The following is a 22,383-nucleotide window of genomic DNA, read 5'->3' on the forward strand; positions in this document are numbered from 1 at the left end:
GATTCTATAACCGTTTCCAGTAAAGGAACAGTTGGGACACAATGCAAGGGGAAGCTGGGTTGATGTTTTATTTGCTCAGGCCCCACTGAAACAGGAGATCTGCAACAAAGATTTATTCAAGATTGTCATTCTTTGTTTTATGCTTGAGAAATCTAGCTTGCCACACAAGTAGTTTAGCCTGATGCTTCTGACTGCAGTCAGCTCCAGAAATTCCCATTTGTTGAAATAAAGAATCCTTATATGTTCCAAGGATGTTTTGATGCTAGCACATATTTTCTGGATGGATTTTGCAGATCATCACCAAGTGAATAGGGGAAAGCTGTTCAGATTTCCATAATTTCGGAATACATGACTCTTTTCAGTTGACTGGACCCCGTTCACAGTTTTAAAAAGATTTATCTGCACTATTCATTATTTACCCTCTATGTATTATTAATCACTTGCCATTCATTTCAATTTGTTTATCAATAATGCATGAGGGTGAGTTGGTTTTTTTTCATTTTTAAAAAGGGAAATTCGCCGCCTCATTGGCTATGGTTGAAAACTGCAATTTTCTATCTCCAGAAATCATTGTTTTGGCTTAGCTCACTGAAACCATATTCTCTGAATGATATTTTTCTCATGCCAAGTGCCTGCCGAACCTGCAAAAGGGTTGCAGCTGCCTTAGCTGGCAAACGAACAAGCAAAAACAAAAAAATTGGTGGCAAGAGTTGATTGTGCAATACTTGAGGACTGAAAGCTCCTCACCAAAGAATTGCCTTTTTAATTCAAATAAACGAAGGGCTCCCTCCCTTGCTTGCCCATTTTCTGCCAATAGTTCCCAGTTCATTCTGTTTCCAAGCACCAACTCAACCACAAATCTTTTCCTCAGTTTTCTGCTTCTCAGGTCATTGCCTATGTCACCCCACATCCTTTGGTCACCTTTCTGCTGACTGGAATCCCTAGTCCATTTTTAATTTAAGTGCTATGAAGTTTCTTCAGAGCCGCTTCTTTGCTAGCTCCCTCTTGTCTCAGTTTCCTGCCTCCCCAGATCTTTCCCTCAAGTCTCATTATCTGCCTATACTTCCTTCAGGTTTATCATTCTCAGCCATGTCCCAGTCCACTGCCTACTACTACATTGTCCTCCCTCAGTCTCCATGCTTTCTAGTTTAGCACATAGCTGTGACATGGGGCAAAATGTTAGGTTCCCCTTCTCTTCCATCACCGATCCAAATTAGGATCACCAACCAACACTTGGTTTATGTAGAGAAAAATGAGTCTGGTCATGCAACTCCCATGTTATGTGCAATGCAGCTTAAAATTCTGAGCCATTGTACCAGCTCAGCTAATCAGTGTAAGAGATTTCACCTTCACAAGCACAATTCAATATAGATTCTCCTTTGCTCTGAGAATATATTCCAGGAACAATGTAGGGATCACACAGGCTCATAGGTTATGCTAAATAAGCTTTCCCATTGCCAATAGAAGTCAAATGTAGGGGCTTTCTGTGTCATATGCTGGCCTACTTTCTGCACAAAACCTTCAGTCTGAAGAATATACATATACAAAAGAGTTTCAGTTAGATTTTTTTATCTTCATGACCTTCAAATAAAAAACTACTGGAACACAATGCAGCCAAAATAGGTTTTTTTATATTAAAAAAAAGTCCACTGACTTGAGTAGAAAATATTTAAACACATGCTTAACTCGCCCATTTTAATCATTGGGACTTTAAAGTGACTGACTTTGTAGTGTTATGTTCAATGCGCACCAACAATCTGAAGATGTATTGTGCTCACTTCGGCAGCACATATACTACTACTGAAGATGTATTTGATTTTCAGGCAGACAGGAGAGTTAGAACCTCTCCAAACTAGTGTTACTTTGTGGGTGTATTCTGTAACATGTCATCAGTGCAGTAGTGGTGGATTTATACTGGACCATACAAACATCATTCCACTTTATGAGTTGTTCTGTGATGCTGCCCCAATTGCCATTTTGAGTAGTACACTTGCATTATAGTGCAACAGAAGTGAGGTTCCTTCCCTCCTCCACTCGAACATGAAAAGTTACAAGATTTCAGCAGAAAGCTCCAAGTCATGGGTAGGCAATCCAAGGCCCGGGGGCCGGATCCGGCCCAATTGCTTTCTAAATCTGGCCCACGGATGGTCCGGGAATCAGCATGTTTTTACATGAGTAGAATGTGTCCTTTTATTTAAAATGCATCTCTGGGTTATTTATGGGGCATAGGAATTCGTTCATTTATTTTCCCCCCCAAAATATAGTCTGGCCCCCGACAAGGTCTGAGGGACAGTGGACTGGCCCCCTGCTGAAAAGGTTTGCTGACCCCTGCTCCAAGTCATGCATCTACTGTAATCAAAGCAGTATGTCCACTCCAAAACCTTTGCAGTACAAACAGTATTCAAAGTGGAAACACATATAATGCTTCCGATACCATCATGAGCACAAATAATTTTGAATGCACAATAAAAATGACAGTTGGAGGGGCCCTTGTTGGAGGGGCTTAGCACTGTGGCAGTGATATTCTCTGGAGCTTTGGAAAGCTCTTGTGGCACCCAATTAGAGTAATGTATGGCAGGGTTGCCATTTTTCATAAAGTGAAAATCCAGACACAAAAGTTGTTGAGCTTCTTTTGCAAAATCTCCAAAACAAATGAAGTTTTTAAGCTATTTTCTTTTACAAAATTTGCCAAAAAAAAAATCCACCCCAACACTTCCGATATGGGCTGCCATATGCCCAAGTATTCCTGGACATTTAAACCAATTTTCAAAAGTTGCATCCATACGCTGTTTTTGATCGACAAATCCCGGGTACATCTGAGAAATTCTGGACGTATGGCAGCCCTAATGTATGGGCTACTGCTGAAAGCAAACGGGTTTATATTTCCTCCACTTCTATCCTTCATAACATCTGGCCAGCTAAACTATCCAAGATGACAACATGGTGCTTCTGTGAGTTTCCCCAACCTCAACCCCATTCCCATTCCATGTCACCCATTTGCAGGTCAAAGAAACTCAAAAAGCACTTGCATCCTGCCATACATTTAAGATCACTAGCACTGAGGGGCAGAGAGAGGAGACTCTGCTATCAACGGCAGCCACACACTACACATACGATCTAATTTTACCTTTATAAAGTAGGCAAACTGGCTATTTTCCAATGAACCTGAAACATCAATGGAACTTACTCCTACCTAATCATATGTATGATTTCAAATCACATCTTTCCCTTATAAACTGTACCTGAAAATATGTAAATTGTGAATGGTAGAGGTCTGGATAAATATGAAGAGTAGTTCCAATAACCAGCAGCAGCTCAAATTTGTGCAGAGATGAACTGATGTAGCCAGTAAATCCCAGGCACCAGATCTTCAGAAGAGCTTCCAGATCAAACAGGACCGTAAATGCAACCTGGGGGAACATATAAGAAGGGGGTGAAGTCTTCAGATCAGGCATTCAGAGATCTCCCAGAAATGCTTCTTCTATTTCCCTGGGGCAAGTTCAGAGCGATCAGATGGGTAAATCATGTCCTCATCACCGAGGGCACGTGTTGCGGTGAGATCACTAAGATTGACCTCACTTGTTTGTGTGGGTGGGATCATTGGATAGCCACAACAACCCGATTGGGTCCCTTGGTTGGTGGGGCAATTCTGGCTAATGGGGTTGATAGAATTTGCAGCCAAGGGACCATGTTGCATCAAGCTTCCTCTTAGCACCTCGTGTATCAGATCACCCTTTCACCCTCCCTATATTTAGGGTCTTGCTTTGACCTTGCTATGCCGTCGTGGGTCGTCTGCTGTTGGGGCAGGGGCCCGGTAGGAATTTTCCCATTTGGCTGATTGGCTGGTGCCACTTGGGCTTCGCCTGCCATGTAGCAAATCGTCACAACTTTGTAAGGTGTTGTGGTTAGGCATTGGTTCAAGGTGTGGTGGAGGGAAGGTTGTCACACCTGCCCCTCCCAATGTGCAATAGGGTATTCCGTTAAAGGAATCCAGGTGCTCACTATGCTTTTGTCCGATCCCCTTCTAGGGGTTAGGGCCACACCAGAGCGGCTGGGAGCATTTTGGGGTGAGATTGCGTCTGTGGTAAGACCAATGCTCCCCCAGTCTGTTTACCCTTCCTGACTTCTGCCAGTGTCCAGTTGTCAGTGCTGCCCTGCCAGAGGTGTCGGTGCGAATAGTCGAAACAATGCCTAAGCAAACCAACTCACATTCTGTAATCAATAAAGTTGTGGCAAAAATTATGCCAATAACCTTAAACTAATATTGGTGTCAACTGTGTCTTTCTTTGGGATGTCTTGGGGTCTTCACACGCAAAGCATTTTAAAGAAAATTTAGCTCCTTAGAAAGCTGTTGAAATATGTTTTTGCTTATTACAGCTACCGCTGTTGTGGGGTTTTGTTTTGGGTTTCATTTATACGGCCTTTGCTCTCATATCAAATCTTGTTATCCTGTCAATATTTAAAGTAAACAAAGGTGGTTTTTTTATACAGACCTTTATCTCAAGTAATTTGATTCATATTTCTGTCCAGTATCTGTCACGCTTCACGCAAAAATACAGGTATACATGGGTGATTTCACACATCAAGGTTTACACAAACTACTAAGGGTTTCTTTTGCAACTGCAGTGTGAGAATGTATGTATGAGAAACATACTGTGACACATCAGCAAGGGAACATCTAGGTGATTTCCTCCAACTAGATATAAGAGCCTGTTTACAATCACCATTTCATTTTTGTCATGGTTTTACTGATCTCTCTCCTCTACCTCTTCCCTCTTTGTCTTTTTAGTTTGTAAGCTGCTTTTGGATACAATAGTCGTATTTGAAAAGCAGGGTAAAAATATGACAAGCAAAACAATTTCCGCAAAGCAGTCACTTGAAACATGAACGCTATACATCAAAAATATACCCATGTAAAACAAAACCCAAAGAAACATGGACATTTTTGTCAACCTCCTCCTCCCACATAAGCTCTCCAAATGTTACCTATCATGGTGAAAGTGTGTTCTAGAACGGTGACACTTTTCCCTGTTCCATTATGAGAATATTAACAATTACAGAGTTAAACCTATTTCAGTGTGTTCCCAAATTGTGTGGGCTGGATGATTTGCATTTTATATGCTTGTCAAAGGAGCTCAAAACCACTAAAGGTTTGCATAACATTTTGTTAAATTGAAAAACACCTGACTTTTTTTTTTTTAAAGACTAGAGATAGGAGTATCATTATTTACAAGAGAAGACTCTGAATCCAAGTTGGCACCCCTGGTGAGTGTTTCAGTAGTTCTTGTTAGCCATGTAATAAAGGAGACCTTGACACAGCAGAGAGTGGTGAAGTGGTAACTCGAACAATTGCAGTTCAGCATGCTGTCACCTCTTTTTGTGCCAGAATAGCTATGCCTCTCAGGAACTATAAAAGGTGGGGAGGGGATTGTGGAAGCGGAGAGTGTGGGATGTCACCCAGAAGCATATTTTCCACCCAGCCTACAAGAACGCTCTAGGAGACAATCACCCTATGCACTCCAAATTGTTCATGTTTGAGCAGGGTAGTGTTTGATGTGCCATTTTCTTTTTCTGTTTGAAAAATGGCAGTGCGTAAGACTCTGTACTGTAACATATATATTATTATCGCTACCGCTCTTTTTAATGCTGTGTCCCACAAAGGAAACCGGGAGTACCTGGAACAAAGCAGCGGCCTCTGTATTCTCTGGGAGCTTGCTAGGAATGCAGTTATGCAAAGTGCACTGAAACGGGCAATTAAAAAAGCAAAACAAAACATGGTCTGACGAAGGCGTATAGTCAGGACACCCTGGAATACCAAGGGTGTCAACAGGAGCGTTTGTGTGAATGAGAGGGAAGGGTGGCAGTAGAATTGGTCCGCTAGCAACTAGCAAATTATCATATTCTGCAAATGAGTGTCTGGATCGGGACAATGTGCAACGATGAGGATTTCTCTGGTGTGTTACTTGGTGTCGTTCCCTCTTACAATGAAAGTACTGTGTGTACTGACCGCAAAGATGCTCTAAGAACAGAACCTATTTTCCATCCTTGACACCAGAGTCCACATACATACATCCTCACTGTCGTAATGAAGGGCATTTGACTAGTAATTAAATAACTACGAGTGGTCCGTCTTCTTCTGGGATAAGGGGAAAATTCCACATATGCAGAAAGTACCTAGGCTGTGCATTTACGTCATGAGAACATGAAAGATCTGTTAAATATTGCTACTGACTTAGGTGATATTGGTGCAGGGGAATTACATAGGCCACGATTAAGGAATAAGTGAAGTACATTTTGAAGCAATAAATATTTTCCTGCACAAAAGCGGTTTCCTGAAATTAGCTTAACTTTGTTTGTGGTGTGACATTATTAATTTTTTTCCCTTTAAGAAAAGAACCAAGGTATGATTTTACCCAACCCCTACGTTTACTATACTCCTGTTATGAAAAAAATAAAATAAAATATGGGTATGGCCTGCTGATGGTACCCTCCTGTCTGAGCTCATTATTACTGTGATTTTGTGTGAGGAAATGTTCTTTCAGAAAAGTGCGGGGCAAACTTGTCAGTTGATGAAAGAAAAAAAAGGAAAGAACAAATCGGTAAAGGATTCTAACTGCGCTTTAAGAGTAATAATAATAATACAAAATGGCACACTTTCAAAATTGGTTGACATTCGCCTGGGCTCACTTACCTTTTTTATTATTGAGGAAAATCTGTGGCAGTTTCAAGGCACTCACCTCTGCAAGGTAGAATTCATCGTATTGGCTCTTAAAAGTCTCTCCCTTGTAATAATTGCTAGCCGCAACAATGACATCTACTGCCACCATGCTCAGGATAAACATATGGAAAACTGAGGACCTCATCATTCTCTGTAGAAAAACAAAGCAAAAAAACCATGTGGATTCTCTCCTTTAGGAAAATAAAAACTTTTTAATCACATGCAAAAATTATGATTATCCACACTGACAGATGCAGAAACTAGGAGTACTGAACCTAGAAATCACCATGAAATTTCTTTAACTATAACCTCCAGGGTGCCACAGGTCCAAGGCACATCACATGCTCCTCAGGCAGAATGTCCTAGGTTCAGTCTCTGGCATCTCCAGAATGATCAAGTGGATGGAGCAACTCCCACATTAAATACGATTCTTGTAATGCATTAAACGTAGGGCTTCTTCTGAAGGTGGTTTGGGAACTTCAGCTAGTGCAGAATTCAATGGCCAGGTTGCTCCCTGGGGCAAGGTGCTTGGGAAACTGTGTACATGCAGCTACTCACACAGAGTCAATTAAGGTTTGGCAGACAGCCAGAAGGCAATCTGAAGGAGTAAGTCTACCTGGAGATAACAGACATGGAGACCGCTCCCTGATTGGTCAAGCTCTCTCAAGGGAGTGATAATTAATGGCCTACTAACTGTTAGTTCAGAGTTTGTGAGTTCAGTAGTTCTGTGTCAGTGTAGGAGTTGTGAGTCGTGTCAGAGAGAGCTAGCAAAAGATCCGTGATCTGTTCCTGTAAATAGTCCACTGTATATAATAAACACCTAACTACAAGTTCCTGGTTCCTGGTTCCTGCTTCGTCTATCCTGTCTGCAGCCAAGTTGCCATTTGCTTCCGTGGATTCTGCATGTACTCTGCTAGATCTGGCTAAGGTCGTGCAACTAGTCAGAAAGTTGTGAAACACCAAATAGGTTTTGCCAATATGAACCTTCCCACACCCGAGTTCATCCTCCGAGGCCCTTCTTCGAATGCCTCCTCCATGAGAGGTCCAGAGGGTAGCAACACAAGAACTGGCCTTTTCCGCAGTGGCCTCCGGGATTGTGGAATGGTCTCCCCGGTGAGGTTCGCCTGGAGCCTTCATTATACACCCTTATGCGTCAGGCAAAATCATTCCTCTTTAACCAGACCTTTGGATGATTGACATCTGATGCCCTTGATTGACATCTGATGCCCTTTTAAAAAGTGTTGGGGAGGGGGTGGGGTTATTGGGTTGTTCTTGTTTTTATTTTTATTATGCATTTTGTATCTTTATATTGTAATTCACTCCAGATTACAGAACAGATATGTTTAGGAGAAGCCATAAATCTCAGTCAAATGCATGTTGGGTACACACTTTGATTACAGTCTAGTCTAGCGCTGTAGCCAAATTGGACTGGGTACATCGCACTGATAATGTTTTGCTCACTACATCATCCCTGGCTGGAATCATGCTGTAAGGAAAATGAAAACAACCCTGGAGAAACAGCAGACAGGAAAACCTAGCTGGCTGTGAACAGACATTAAAAACATTGGAGAAATACATTTTGTTTCCACCTCTCCCCCTACCCCCTGCTTTGCCACGAACAATTCCCATGGGGGAAAAGAAATCAGCATATTTATTTGAATTCTGGCCCAGCCACATGCAGTATTCTAAGGCCTACATTTGTTCCATTTTGAACTTTTTATACTATACAATTTTTAAATGCATTCATTGGTTGGGAAAAAAAAGTCACTCATTTCGAAACCCCTGAGCCAATTTTGCTCTCACATCAGTACTATGCCACCCAAGTGGAATGTGTGAACAGAGTTTGTTCTTTGGACAGAATAGAATCAAACAATATTTTGAACAGTTGTCTGATCAGCTGTGTGCCACTTGGATTTCAGAGCTTATCAGAGCACGCACTGTGGGAAGCTATTGTGAAAACTTGAGAAAAGAGGTGTTTTGCCAGGTGTTGTTCATTCTGAAATTACTGAATTTTTCTAGTGCTTCAAAGAGCCTCTTAAACAATACGGGGAGGAGATGAAAGCAATGCTCTGGTGTAAGTGCCAGGAATCTATATGATAGGGGGAAAAAACCTGTACAGTATCAATACTGAACCACAGATTACCTTCCCTGAGCCCTCATCCACGTAAATAAGGTTATAATTAGAGGCGCACATATTTGTATAGTGTCAGTGCAATGGATGGAGACTTACTCTGAAAGAACAGCACAAACCATGTCTACTCAGAAGTAAGTTCTGTTGAATTCAATGGGGAGTGCTCTGGGATAAGCAGAGTTAGAATTGTAGCCTGAAGTATCAAATAACAAGTTTTCTGATACTATGGCACGTCATTTATTAATGCGAAAAGCAGGGTGACATTGTTCCCTGTCTGGAGGACATGCGGCAGATGATTAAATGTGCAATATCCCCAAAAGTATATGTCAACCTGTAATAAGCCACTTTTAATAATCCGAATGCTTTGAGAAATAAATAAGGGCATCTACAATGTGACCAAACTAGAAATTCTTAGAAGGGGAGACAGTCTGCCAAAGGTTTGTTTAATTTAGGCAGGGACTGCAACTGAAATAGGGCACGAATATTTGGAGAACCATGACCTCAATTTTAAGCACAGCTAGAAGGTGGTGGGGAAGTTGGATCAAAACGCCTGTCCCCGAGTACTCCATCTTCTATGGAGCAAATGAAAACCGCCCCAGGGAAATAAAGCTTGAATCGGCTTAAAACAGCTGGAGTAAAACAGATCCACTATAATCCAGAATGTCATGTAGATTCTGGGAATAAGAGGTGGGTTTCATTTCATTTCATTTTAATTTTATTTTGTTTTGAGCATTTGTACTCCACTCTTCAGCCACAGCAGCTTTCATAGAACCAAAACAAGACAGACCCTACCCACAAGTTGACAATCTAAAAGAACCCCATGAATCTAAAATACAACAGAACATTCTGTGAGTGGGTGAGTCTTCTTACTAAAATTAATTCAAAATCTTGATAATTGACATTTTCCACTTTTTAAACATGCTTGGAGTAATATGGGTCAGAACCCAAATCAAAGCATGATGCTTCTAATCATGGAGTTCCATGTGGTTCGTCATCTACTACCTTCTAAATTGCTCAGTCTCCTTCCAGCTTTCGGAAGGGGTAGGACAATATCTTCAACAGTCCCTTCCAGGTCTGTATTAACAAGGCATTTACATCACTGCCTTAGTCTACCTTGAAGAATGGTACCATTTACTTAGGCTTCCAAAATCTGTGTCATCATTATGTCTCCCCCCCCCATTTTGTCTTGAAACAATACCAGCTTATTACACCCTCTGTGTGCTTTTTTTAATCTAAAAGTCTATAAACTCTTTATGCCTTACCCTCTGTGTTCTATTTCTTATATTGCATCGCATATTTTCTTTTGACATTTGTTTTCAAACAGATTTTGATACACATTGATGTTTCTAATACATATAGCAGGTCTGGGTGAGCAATTATTAGAAAGATGAAGATGAAGATTTGTCTCTTGTTTAGTGTTAACAAGACATATTTGCAATGTGAATTCTTGCTTTCCTGCCTTCCGTGATTTGATTGCATCCATCAATAATTTGTTCATGGATATATGAATTTCTATATCTTTCCCACAATGCCATTATCTGTGGGTGACATCCAATAATTTCCACCCAACTGTGCAACACACTTGCCCAACAGGACTTCCCTTTCCTCCCTCCCCTTTGAAGGCTCCCAAAATCTGCTCCAAAGGATCTCTCAACCCTTTAGAACAGATCTGGGGGCAGAACAGGGGTGAGGAGAGGAAGGGTAAGTCTCCTTGTGCAAATGGAAGTACCGGTACATTCATATGCCACCGGATATTAGGTAAAGGGACCCCTGACCATTAGGTCCAGTCATGACTGACTTTGGGGTTGCAGCGCTCATCTCGCTTTATTGGCTGAGGGAGCCGGCGTACAGCTTCCGGGTCATGCGGCTAGCATGACTAAGCTGCTTCTGGCGAACCAGAGCAGCGCACAGAAACGCCGTTTACCTTCCCGCTGGAGCGGTACCTATTTATCTACTTGCACTTTGATGAGCTTTTGAATTGCTAGGTTGACAGGAGCAGGGACCGAACAACGGGAGCTCACCCCGTTGCGGGGATTCAAACCGCCGACCTTCTGATCAGCAAGTCCTAGGCTCTGTGGTTTAACCCACAGCACCACCCTTATTTCCTTGTCACTTTATTTCTGTATTTATCTGCAAATTTCTAAATCAGCCAAAGGAAGCACAAAGGAATCTACAAAATATTAGTCTTGGCAGTGAGGCTGAGCTTCCTAGGAACTAGTGTGGTTGACACAAGATAGAAGGAATATCAGAAAAAACATCATGGCAGCAAAATAAGAAGAATCACAAAGGCCTTCTTGTAAGAAAATGGAACAAAAACAGCTCAATATTTTGCTGCTATTTATCATGTTTACATGACTCTAGTGATTTTGATGTCTACACCAAAGCGGGGAGTATTTTTCTAAGGCTTGCCACTCTGGCTTTGAGTACAATGCACACATGGTGCTTGCTTGACTAGTGTACTACTGGTGCTTTTAGCAAGAAATGCAGAACTTTATTGTGACATTTCCTTAAAGATGAAAAGACATTTTTCTCCTTCATAAGTTGCAATTTAAAATTGTGCAGGAAGTGGTTGTTTCTGTTTGTGTGTGTTTTGGTACAAGAACTGACACCCAACTAAGTCTTACTCTAAGCAGACACACTGAAACCAATCAGCAAATCACTTAGGTCAGGGCTGTCCAGCTCCCAAGAGACTGCGATCTACTCACAGTATAAAAAAACTGGCAGTGATCTACTCATTGTCACTGGGGCCAAAGTTGTTGAGCTTTTTTCTTTTTGTTGGGGGGTACAAAGATTGATCAGGATCAACCAGATGCATCCTGCGATCGACCAGTAGGTCGCGATCGATCTGCTGAGCAGGCCTGACTTAGGTCAATTTATTTCAATTGGCCTCCTCTATGTTTGACTGCTGGATATCACTCTATAGCGGATGCATTCAACATGGTACCCTCCAGATCTTGTTGGACTACAACTCTCATCATCCTTTGATGCTAGCATCATCTAAAGAGCACCACATTGGCTATTGCTGCCCTGGCTCTCACTAATTCTTCCTTTAAGTCAGAAAGAATTAATTCTTTAAAGCAGAAGGTCTTGATGCAAAATACCAACATTGACTGTGCCTGAGCTGCAAAAAGGTAAGAAAGTGCTCTTTCATTGTCAGCTGCAAAAAGAGAGCGAGAGCGAGAGCACTAGAAACTAATACCTTTTCTTGGTAGGTATTTATAGGTAAATACTCAAAATTGCCCAGATACCAAGATCGCATTTTAAACCAAATGTCAGCTTGTAAACAAGCAAGAAGATCGACGTCACATCATTGTCTCTAGGACAATAAAGTTCCCAGCCTTTCAACAACCATAATTTGGTTCCAAGAAATCTAGAGAGTGACAGGTATATGATAAAGGAAACCTAAAAATACAACAGAGAGTTCACAACAGCAACACATTTAGATGATTATCCATTCAAGCCTTAAGATTGCTGACCAATCGTCACCTTCAGAATACAAACTTTTCTGTACTTTGTCGAAATTACAAAGTAAAACTTGAGTAAGTTAAATTATCGATTGACTGCTTTCCTCTTTTGCTTAGCAACCACATTTAGCACCTCAGAACGAAAATTATTCCTGCACAAAAAGAGTACAAATAATGCAGGTTAAGTACTCTCCTGGTGTGAATGTATGAAAGGTAGGCTTGTTTTCTGGCTTTGTCCAGTTCATTGTAGCCATTGTCCCCTATACGGTTTTATCAAGAATGCTTAAATGGCTATCATCAAATAGCATTTGAATACACTGTAATTCTAGTGCACAACTAGGTTTTATCAGGGTCACTGCGCTGAACTGAGCACAGGATGATGAAGAGTCTGAAACATGGGCTATTCTCTACCAGAAGAATTAGACACCATTAGATTCCCATTCTTCTCAACGTGAACAGCAGCTGAGGCTTTGGCAGAATTCCCCACGCTGATGCTCCTTTGATTCCTATATTGTCTGAACCTTGGCATTCACACAAGGAGTGAGCAGACAGAGGTGGTTTTAGGGTGGTGTGCCCACTGGGTGCCAGATTGCAGGGGGCACCAAAACAATGCTGAAGAATGGGGTGTGAGAGGCAGTGGGTGCAAAACTTTAGTGTTTAGAACGTTTTTGCCTTTGTGTCTCAGAAAGCACAGCATACAGAAAGAAGAGCCCCACTGGATTCAGCAGCCTTGCTGGGGACCAGATTGAGCCTATGGTTTGACAGCTGCCAATCATGTTGCCCTTTTTATAATTATATGTCCGTTTTGGATATCTTCCCTGCTTTATTTTTATTTTTTACGTATTTCATAAAATTTGTATACCGCTTGATTGTAGAAACCCTCAAAAGAGGTTTACAAAAACAATAAAACAGTAAGATTATTGGTAAAAACGACCACAGAATTAAAACCAGCAAAAAAGGAAAAAACACATAAACATTCTAAATATTTGTATATATATCTCTTCCATTGTGCCAGTGAGATCAGAATGTTGGACTTGCGTTCCGTTACTGAGCTGATAAAGCTCATCCGACGATGATTAACGACCTGAGCCTTTGATAAGGCTCCAAGCACGTTCCCCCATTGCCCAGCGTATACAGCAGCATGCGGAAGGACGAGACAGTATGAGCTACATGGCTAAAGAGTTTTATTCCTAATAAAAGACAGAAAAGAAACATCCTCTCTCTGTGAGAGCAGAGAGCAACTGAAACACAAAGGAACAGGAAACCAGAAAACATCACATCCGTCTCCCGTGAGACTTCCAACAGTGTGGAAAGTCTGGAAAGCAAAAAAGAGTCTTGTGACTCCAAGCACTGCATAGTGGCACAAACAGAAACTAACACAGAATAAGTCCTTCAATCTGAAGGTGCTTAGTTAGCATCCAAGCATATGTACCCACTAGAGCAGTGTTTCCCAACCTTGTGCCTCCAGCTGTTTTTGGACTACAATTCCCATCATCCCTTGCCACTGGTCTTGCTAGTCAGGGATGATGGGAGTTGTAGTTCAAAAACAGCTGGAGGCACAAGGTTGGGAAACACTGCACTAGAGAACACTGTATAGTTACATTTCTTTTGTACTTTTGCAGAATTTTGTTTTCTTTTGTCCTGGAAATAACACAAAGGATTTGCAAAACCTGCTTGCCAGAGGCGAAGGTAGAGTATGTAGACAAACAATGAGAAGCGACTCATCTGTTTTCTTCTTCTTCTTCTTCTTCTTCCCCAAAATGGCTTCAGTGCTCTGACAAAGCTGTCTTCCGTCTCAATGGCCTTGCTAGTGAATCTGGACAAAATGTACACTCTGTCTTGAGAAGCATTTCTCAGCTGGTACTTTCCTCAAGCAACTAATATTTCCTAATTTAAATTCCTTTTTAATACTCACACCTGCTCCCATCTCAGTATCAGGTGAATCACAATGTTCATAATATAGGAAACACATAATTTATTCACTGCTTCCCTTATTTGTATGTTATCGTAGTAGTCACCCAAGTGAAAAATCTAAATGGTCCCTTACCATCACTACCACTTGGACTGGACCTCATTTTTTAAGGGGCATAGCGGTCCCTACTTTTTGCTGAAGTGGTAAGGCTGTGCCTGGGCTGTGTGGAAAGTAAGAGTCAAGGAGGACATAGACGGGAATGCTCACTTCCCCAAACCACAGTTTGGAGGAGGTCACGAAAGCAGCCATAGTATCTGTGACGGAATGGTAACTTTAGAATGCGTAAAGCACTCCTGCCACTCCTGTGGAAATGTATTATGGAAATTCAGATTATCAAAGACTGCATCCCTACCCTACACTCAGCTCTCACCAGTAGTGAGAGAAGCTGTCAGCATGAGAAAGCAGCTGCACCCTGGGAACAGTTTTGACAAGTTGGCTAAACCAGGTGAAGATAGCTGATGGGTCTCAAACCCTTGGTGAGTGGGGTGGGCCAATTCCCCACCCATGGTGTAGACAGTGCTGAGCTAGGTGGACCGGGCTAGCTTCCTATGTTCCTGACTGAACCATCCTGGTTTGGAGGGCTCATTGGGTGGTATTCAACTAAGTTTCACTCAAGAGTGGACCCATCAAAATTAATAGACTTAGCTGACTCATGTTCATTAATTTCAGTGTCGCTCCCTCTGAGTAAAAATTAGTTGAAAACCACCCACTCAAGCCAGTTTGCTGTTCAGGCATTTTGGAAACAATGATCTGAATAGACAACACATGTGAAATGCTTGAGCTCATTGCTGAGTCCAACCATCTAAACCATGGTTGGGGGGAACTGTAAGAATGCTGCCAGCATCTTCCCCCATAAAAATGAATCTTACATCATATATGCACAGGTGTCAACATAGGTCAACAGTTGTGGACACAAACTTTCGGATAAGCTTTGGGACCTATGTATAATGATGTTTTATGGAAGGCCTCTAGGCTAATTCATTCATATAGCAGCGCTCCTGAATGTCTTGTACACAAATGTCCTCAGGTTAGAACTTGTACACATTCCTATGGAGAAAGTAACAAGGCAATGTTACCATAAATACAGGCATACCTGTTTAAATATGATCGCTGCGATTCATTCAGGTGAATCTAAAATGTGAATCCAGGTATGTGGAACTACCTATACTATACCATTAATAGATATAACCACCTATTGGGTTGACTTTTTATATAGACTATTAATGTTGACTAAAAGATATGTAATATTAATATCCATCAAGTTATTGAGCAACATGGGAGTATTTTGATTGTTTGAAAACCAATTGCGTGTGTGCAGTGAAAAGAATATTAATGAAGTTACCAAAATTTTGTTACCGTTATCAACTGCATAGGATTTGAATCAGAAATCCCTCACCTTTTCTTGCTTTGCTTAATTGCTATGCCTTTTTTTTGCAAAGCTTAGGACAAAATTTGCATATAAAAGTAGAGGGTGCTTTGAGATAATCAAATGCTCCAGTAGGAAGAAAATGATCAGATGATTAATTTGTATTAATGAAGATTCGGGGGGGGGGGTTAGATTCACAGCCTAATCTCTAGCAGAACAGCTGCTGTGGAAATAAATAGGCTGAAGATGACAAATGCCTGAATCTCCATGCAACTGCTGGAATCTGGTATGAACAGCAGTGGATAGATCTCTCCATAAATGAAAGAAGACTCTTCTAAAATATACAGAACTAACCATTGTTATGATACTAGGGTGGGTGTTTAAAAACTGAACACAGGGAAAAGGGTAATCCATACACAGGCAGGACCACACTGAACAAAATCTCATCCACCACTGAGATAAGAAGTGACTCCTTATAAATAAAAATGATACAGCACATTGCAAAATCGATTTTACTAGACGGTAAATTGTACAATCAATGTAAAATGTCAGGATCCAAATTCACAATATTGCAGTTCTACCTCTCTGTCTCTTTTTAAGAACATTATATGATTTTAATTTTTTTTATAGATGTAACTCTTCCCAAAGAGCAAATTTATTTTATTTTAAATATAATCATAAATCTTCTAGAAAGTACCTTTAAGCTACAATCCTATAACTACTTTCCTGGAAGAAGGGTTAACACAACTTACTTCTAAGCAAACACACCTAGTAAATTATGCTCTTAATTTAGTATATTTTCTATCACAGTAGCAGACATCCCTTTGCATAATGTTGTCTTGGCTAAGCAGGTTGGGCTATGGATCTGACCCAAAATAAGAGTTGTCATTTTAAAAAGATTATGGAGCCCGAATACACAGTCTATGGACACTGTGGTTGCAATGGTCCTTCTCCTAAGACATTGCTCACCTATTCTCAGATTTTATGAAGTCAGTATTGTCACATCATGGAGCCCTGCAGGACCATATACAGCTTGTGATTTGTGTTAGCATCATTTGATGTCCCCTGAGCCACAAAGTTAGAATATGTGCAAAACTGGGATACAATTGGTTTCATCTACAAACTTCTAATAAATTGGTATTTCAGCTCTCAGCAACATTCTGGTAGGAAAAACTACATAAAGTAAATAAGGAAACATTGTCAAACTATATCTGCGGTCCGTATGTATGTTGAGAGTAATAATTCACATACATGTAAATGTGGGCTGAAAATTAAGCTGGTTGTGTTTTGGTGTAATCAAATGAGTGCTTAGCTGAAAGATTTGCAATCTCAATGTTCTGATCTGGATGTAATATATCTTGGTATATTAACCTGAGAAGTGCATTATAATTCAACCTGCGAGCTCTGCCAATCCGTGGCCCACATGGGTATATTTACCTAAGCAGGGGTGCCAGCTTGGCACCACGACAGTGGGTGCCAAGCAGCGTGCATGGCCCTGGCACTGAAATTTGTGGGTGCCTGGCCGCTTCATGGGGAATTTTGTGGGTGCTCAGGCACCAAGCGAGCCCAGGGGCCCAGCACCTATGTACTAAAGTTGCCTGTTACATATAAACTGAGAAGGATGTACACAAGCTTCAGAACAAACCAGGAAGAAGGAAATGGTAGTACACTACAGAATAATATCTGGCTCCCAGATAATACTTGCACTTTGCTGAGACTCAGTTGCCTATACTAGCACAGGGAAGTAGAATGGGCAGAACCCTAAAATGGATTTGGGGCTGTACTTTCCCATGTCAGATGGCTGGAGTTAAGTACCTTGCACAACTACCTGCCTATTATATACATGCCTCTCATTTTTATTTATTTATTTGGCAAATAAACTTACATCCATTAAAAATCTCAATCAAGTTTATCATATTAAATATTAGATATCCCCCACTCTGTGTATATGCATTTCCTTTCTCTGTCATAGATATATTATTATATAAAGTTTAGTTTGTCTTGCTTGGTCTAATTCAAGACAAATTTTAGTCCCCTCCTTTTTTTCTAGTTCCAGGAGCTCAGGTATTACATGAAGGTAAGCAAAGGCTGTTCCATCTATTTCCTGTGCAATAACAGGAACTTTATATAAATGCTGGAGTGCAGGAATACTTCAGGACTGTGGCAAAATTATTCTCTCTAAGAAGGTTTATTGGGCTAATTTTCATCTGTCACCCAGCTCCAAGAGCACTGTTTGATGATGCTAGATGAAACATTCTAATCAGATCATATTATTTGTTTGTTGTTGTTTAGTCATTTAGTTGTGTCCGACTCTTTGTGACCCCATAGACCAAAGCACGCCAGGCGCTCCTGTCTTCCATTGCCTCCCGCAGTTTGGTCAAACTCATGCTGGTAGCTTTGAGAACACTGTCCAACCATCTCGTCCTCTGTCGTCCTCTTCTTGTGCCCTCCATGTTTCCCAGCATGAGGGTCTTTTCCTGGGAGTCTTCTCTTCTCATGAGGTGGCCAAAGTATTGGAGTCTCAGCTTCAGGATCTGACCTTCCAGTGAGCAGTCAGGGCTGATCATATTATGCCAAATGTGATTATTGATTAAAAGCTTTGAGGGTTGGGTAAAATAAAGCCCCATGAAGCCTACAACATAAACACATATGGCTGGTGTAGAAACAACTCTCTTAATACTTAATACAACAATCTCAATCTCTTAATACTGGTTGAAACTAGATTAGGAGTGAGCCACGAGACCACTCTCTTTCCCACCAAAACAGACCCTACTTGACTGCACACTGACATTAATAAATCCTGGTTCAGAGAGAAACTGTTTATGATTCAATATTGTTAACACTGGTACTAATATAAGTCATAGTCACATAAAGACAGGGAGGGGGTAATTTGCATGCAATCAGTGATTGGAATGGGAGAAGAGAGTACATGAACTGCCTTGGAACCTAAAGTTCAAAGGTGAGATTTAAGTATTTTAAGCTAAATGTTGTTGGACTATAACTCTCGCTAACTCTAACCATTGATCATGCTGGTTGGAGCTGATGGGAGTTGGAACAACATCTGAAAGGCCACAGGTTCCCATGTTTGCTTATTTTTTTTTAAAGAGGATCTTAAAACCTGATCCAGACCTCTTAGCTATGGTTAAATGAATATACCATACCATTTTCCTGTAATTACATTTTAAAGTTTAATTTGAACATTTACTATACAGAGCATTGAATGACCAGAGAGAAAAGTCTTATAATGAAATTTTAATTATACTTATTTTAATAAAATAGTGAAATTAGCAAACATAATCCACAGCCTAGTTAATGTCAAAGTTCTTTGATTTCAGTCATTTTAGTTCCACTGAGGTCAACAAGATTAAAATCAGCTACTTTATCAAAATAATTAAAATCACTGCGCTGGGATCATACTTAAGATTTTTTCCCTCCTTTCTGGTAAATGTTTCTATTGAAGCTAACTTCAAAGGATTTTTTGGGGTAAATAATAATAATAATATCAGCATCAAACATACTTTTCAGGCCACGATGTAAAGCTCTTCAGACAGCTCTGTTCTACATTTGCGATGTGAAAATTATTAATTGCAAATTCCCAAAAGAATCAGAAAGATCTCTTGGGAGAATTTTGGGGCGTACTGCATGATATAGTGATATGAAACAGACTCAGAGAGGTTTTTCTTTTGTGGGGGGGGGGGAGCTGCTGCTGCTGCTACAAAACCCTGTTCCATGAGGGCACAAGGAGAAGGGGACGACAGAGGACAAGATGGTTGGACAGTGTTCTCGAAGCTACCATCATGACTTTGACCAAACTGTGGGAGGCAGTGGAAGACAGGAATGCCTGGCATGCTCTGGTCCATGGGGTCATGAAGAGTCGGACACAACTAAATGACTAAACAACAAATTGGTGGCTGAGGTATGTATCTTTACAGTGTGCTATGAGACACATGAAATATATATATATATATATATATATATATATATGCAGGTTTTGGTGTCCTCGGGTGTCTTCCCGTGTAAAAGTTGGGGTGTCTAGGCGACGTTTCGACGAGGTCTCACTCGTCATCTTCAGGCTGGTGCTTTCGGCTTCTTGTTACTGGAACAGAGCAGGATCTCAGTGTTTGAGTTCCTATAAATACTGTTGAGGGGGTGTGGTGTATAGCCTCCAATGTTCTGGGCAGAGAGGAAGTTCCCAGGCTAGTGTGCCTTTTCTTCTTTTGTTCCTTAATTAGTAATAAATTAGTAATTAATTTATTTAAGTAATAAATTAGTAATTAAGGAACAAACGTCGCCTAGACACCCCAACTTTTACACGGGAAGACACCCGAGGACACCAAAACCTGCATTCCTGTACCCGTGAAAATCTACGAAAGCATATATATATATATATATATGCAGGTTTTGGTGTCCTCGGGTGTCTTCCCGTGTAAAAGTTGGGGTGTCTAGGCGACGTTTCGACGAGGTCTCACTCGTCATCTTCAGGCTGGTGCTTTCGGCTTCTTGTTACTGGAACAGAGCAGGATCTCAGTGTTTGAGTTCCTATAAATACTGTTGAGGGGGTGTGGTGTATAGCCTCCAATGTTCTGGGCAGAGAGGAAGTTCCCAGGCTAGTGTGCCTTTTCTTCTTTTGTTCCTTAATTACTTGAGGGATATCTTGAGTGATTTCTTGAGTGATATCCTGAGTACCACTTAGGTGGGTCATTAGGTGTGGATTAGTTGCTAAAGTCTTTGTGTCTTGACCTCTTGAACTTTGTGAAGAGTTTTTCTGAGAAGATGGCTGTACTGCACTTAGTTGTGCTCTGGCTATGATATGTTGACGACACCTTTGTAATTTGGCCACACGGGAAGGAAAAACTGGATAGCTTCCTCACACATCTCAACAGCCTACACCCCAAAATACAATTCACTATGGAAATAGAAGCCAACAACCAACTTCCGTTCCTTGACGTCCTAATCTACAAAAAACCTGATGGCTCCCTAGGACACACTATCTACCGGAAAAAAACACACACCAACCGCTACTTACATGCACAATCACACCACCACCCTGCACAAATAAACTCCGTAGCCAAGACTCTCATCTCCAGAACCAAACGCCTGGCTGACAAAGACCACTTGACAACTGAGTTACAGAATCTCTCTAATGTGTTAATTGCCAATGGATACCAGCAAAACAGGGTTACGAAGCTAATCCAAAAAGAAACACCCCCCAAAAACCAAGACACAGAAGAAAACAATGGCATGGCCCTCCTTCCTTATATCAAGGGCACTACAGATAAAATTAGCAAAATCCTCCATAAACACAATATCAAAACAGCCTTTTGCACCAACCAAAAAATAGCCAATATCCTCAGAAACCCCAAGGATAAAATCCAGTTGGAAAACCAAGGGGTCTATGAAATACCCTGCAAAGTCTGCCCAGCCACGTACATTGGACAAACAAACAGACGAATAAATGCACGTATCGCAGAACACAAGAATGCCGTCAAAAAAGAAGAAAAAACTTCCTCTCTTTTCCAACACATGAAAGAAACAGGACACGAAATTAATTTTGCAGATTCCAAATTGCTCTTTAACATGGAACATCACCACAAGAGAATAATCATGGAAGCCATCGAGATAGAGAAACACCCTCACAACATGAACAAGCGTGACGACACATCCCGCTTGCCAGACATCTGGAAATTAGCCCTCCCCACAAAAACTGACACCAGATCCAGAGGCACACAGAACGCCATCACCAATCAACCACACCAGACCCAAACCCAGACCCTCTCCACAGATAAATTACAGACACCATCCAGTAGCCAAACCATGGTGGCACCTCCGGATGCTGCACCCCCCTGCAATCCCTACACAGATCTGGCTGACACAGGCCACAAAACCACAGCTCGCCCCTATACACGAAGCCAAGCCAGAGCACAACTAAGTGCAGTACAGCCATCTTCTCAGAAAAACTCTTCACAAAGTTCAAGAGGTCAAGACACAAAGACTTTAGCAACTAATCCACACCTAATGACCCACCTAAGTGGTACTCAGGATATCACTCAAGAAATCACTCAAGATATCCCTCAAGTAATTAAGGAACAAAAGAAGAAAAGGCACACTAGCCTGGGAACTTCCTCTCTGCCCAGAACATTGGAGGCTATACACCACACCCCCTCAACAGTATTTATAGGAACTCAAACACTGAGATCCTGCTCTGTTCCAGTAACAAGAAGCCGAAAGCACCAGCCTGAAGATGACGAGTGAGACCTCGTCGAAACGTCGCCTAGACACCCCAACTTTTACACGGGAAGACACCCGAGGACACCAAAACCTGCATTCCTGTACCCGTGAAAATCTACGAAAGCATATATATATATATATATATATATATATATATATATATATATATATATATATATATATATCTGCATCAATGGGAAATGAAACAGAGAAAGACTTGTAAAAAATAACAACAAAAAACTCCCTACTGCAGTGGAACATAAAATAGTTCATGAAAGTGCAAATGAATGTCGGAAGAGTGAGGCATTGTTGATATATCCCTAGATGGGAGCTGTAGTCAAACGATAGTTGAACAACAACAGGTTGGGGAATACTGGGTTTATAAGGACGACGTTTCCCTCTCCCTTTACAGGCCTCACTCATCTGAAACTGAGTGAGTTCTGACACTATGGAGGGACAGGTGTGGGATAGATACCCAGTTTTTTTGTGACATTATGTCTGCCA

General features: G+C 41.2%; 1 protein-coding gene across 8 annotated transcripts in view; it reads right to left on the reverse strand.

The window, feature by feature from the left end:
- NALCN (sodium leak channel, non-selective) overlaps positions 1–22,383 on the reverse strand; it is a 197,577-nt gene that overhangs the window by 81,131 nt on the left and 94,063 nt on the right. For all 8 annotated transcript variants that reach the window (XM_081908122.1, XM_081908125.1, XM_081908123.1 and 5 more), the window contains 2 exons: positions 6,738–6,869; positions 3,243–3,410 (listed from right to left, as the gene is read on the reverse strand). In XM_081908122.1, the coding sequence (XP_081764248.1) occupies positions 3,243–3,410; positions 6,738–6,869 (300 nt within the window). The remainder of the gene's footprint in view (positions 1–3,242; positions 3,411–6,737; positions 6,870–22,383) is intronic.

The sequence above is a fragment of the Podarcis melisellensis genome (genome assembly GCF_964234715.1).
Source record: "Podarcis melisellensis genome assembly, chromosome: 4".
Lineage (NCBI taxonomy): Eukaryota > Metazoa > Chordata > Lepidosauria > Squamata > Lacertidae > Podarcis > Podarcis melisellensis.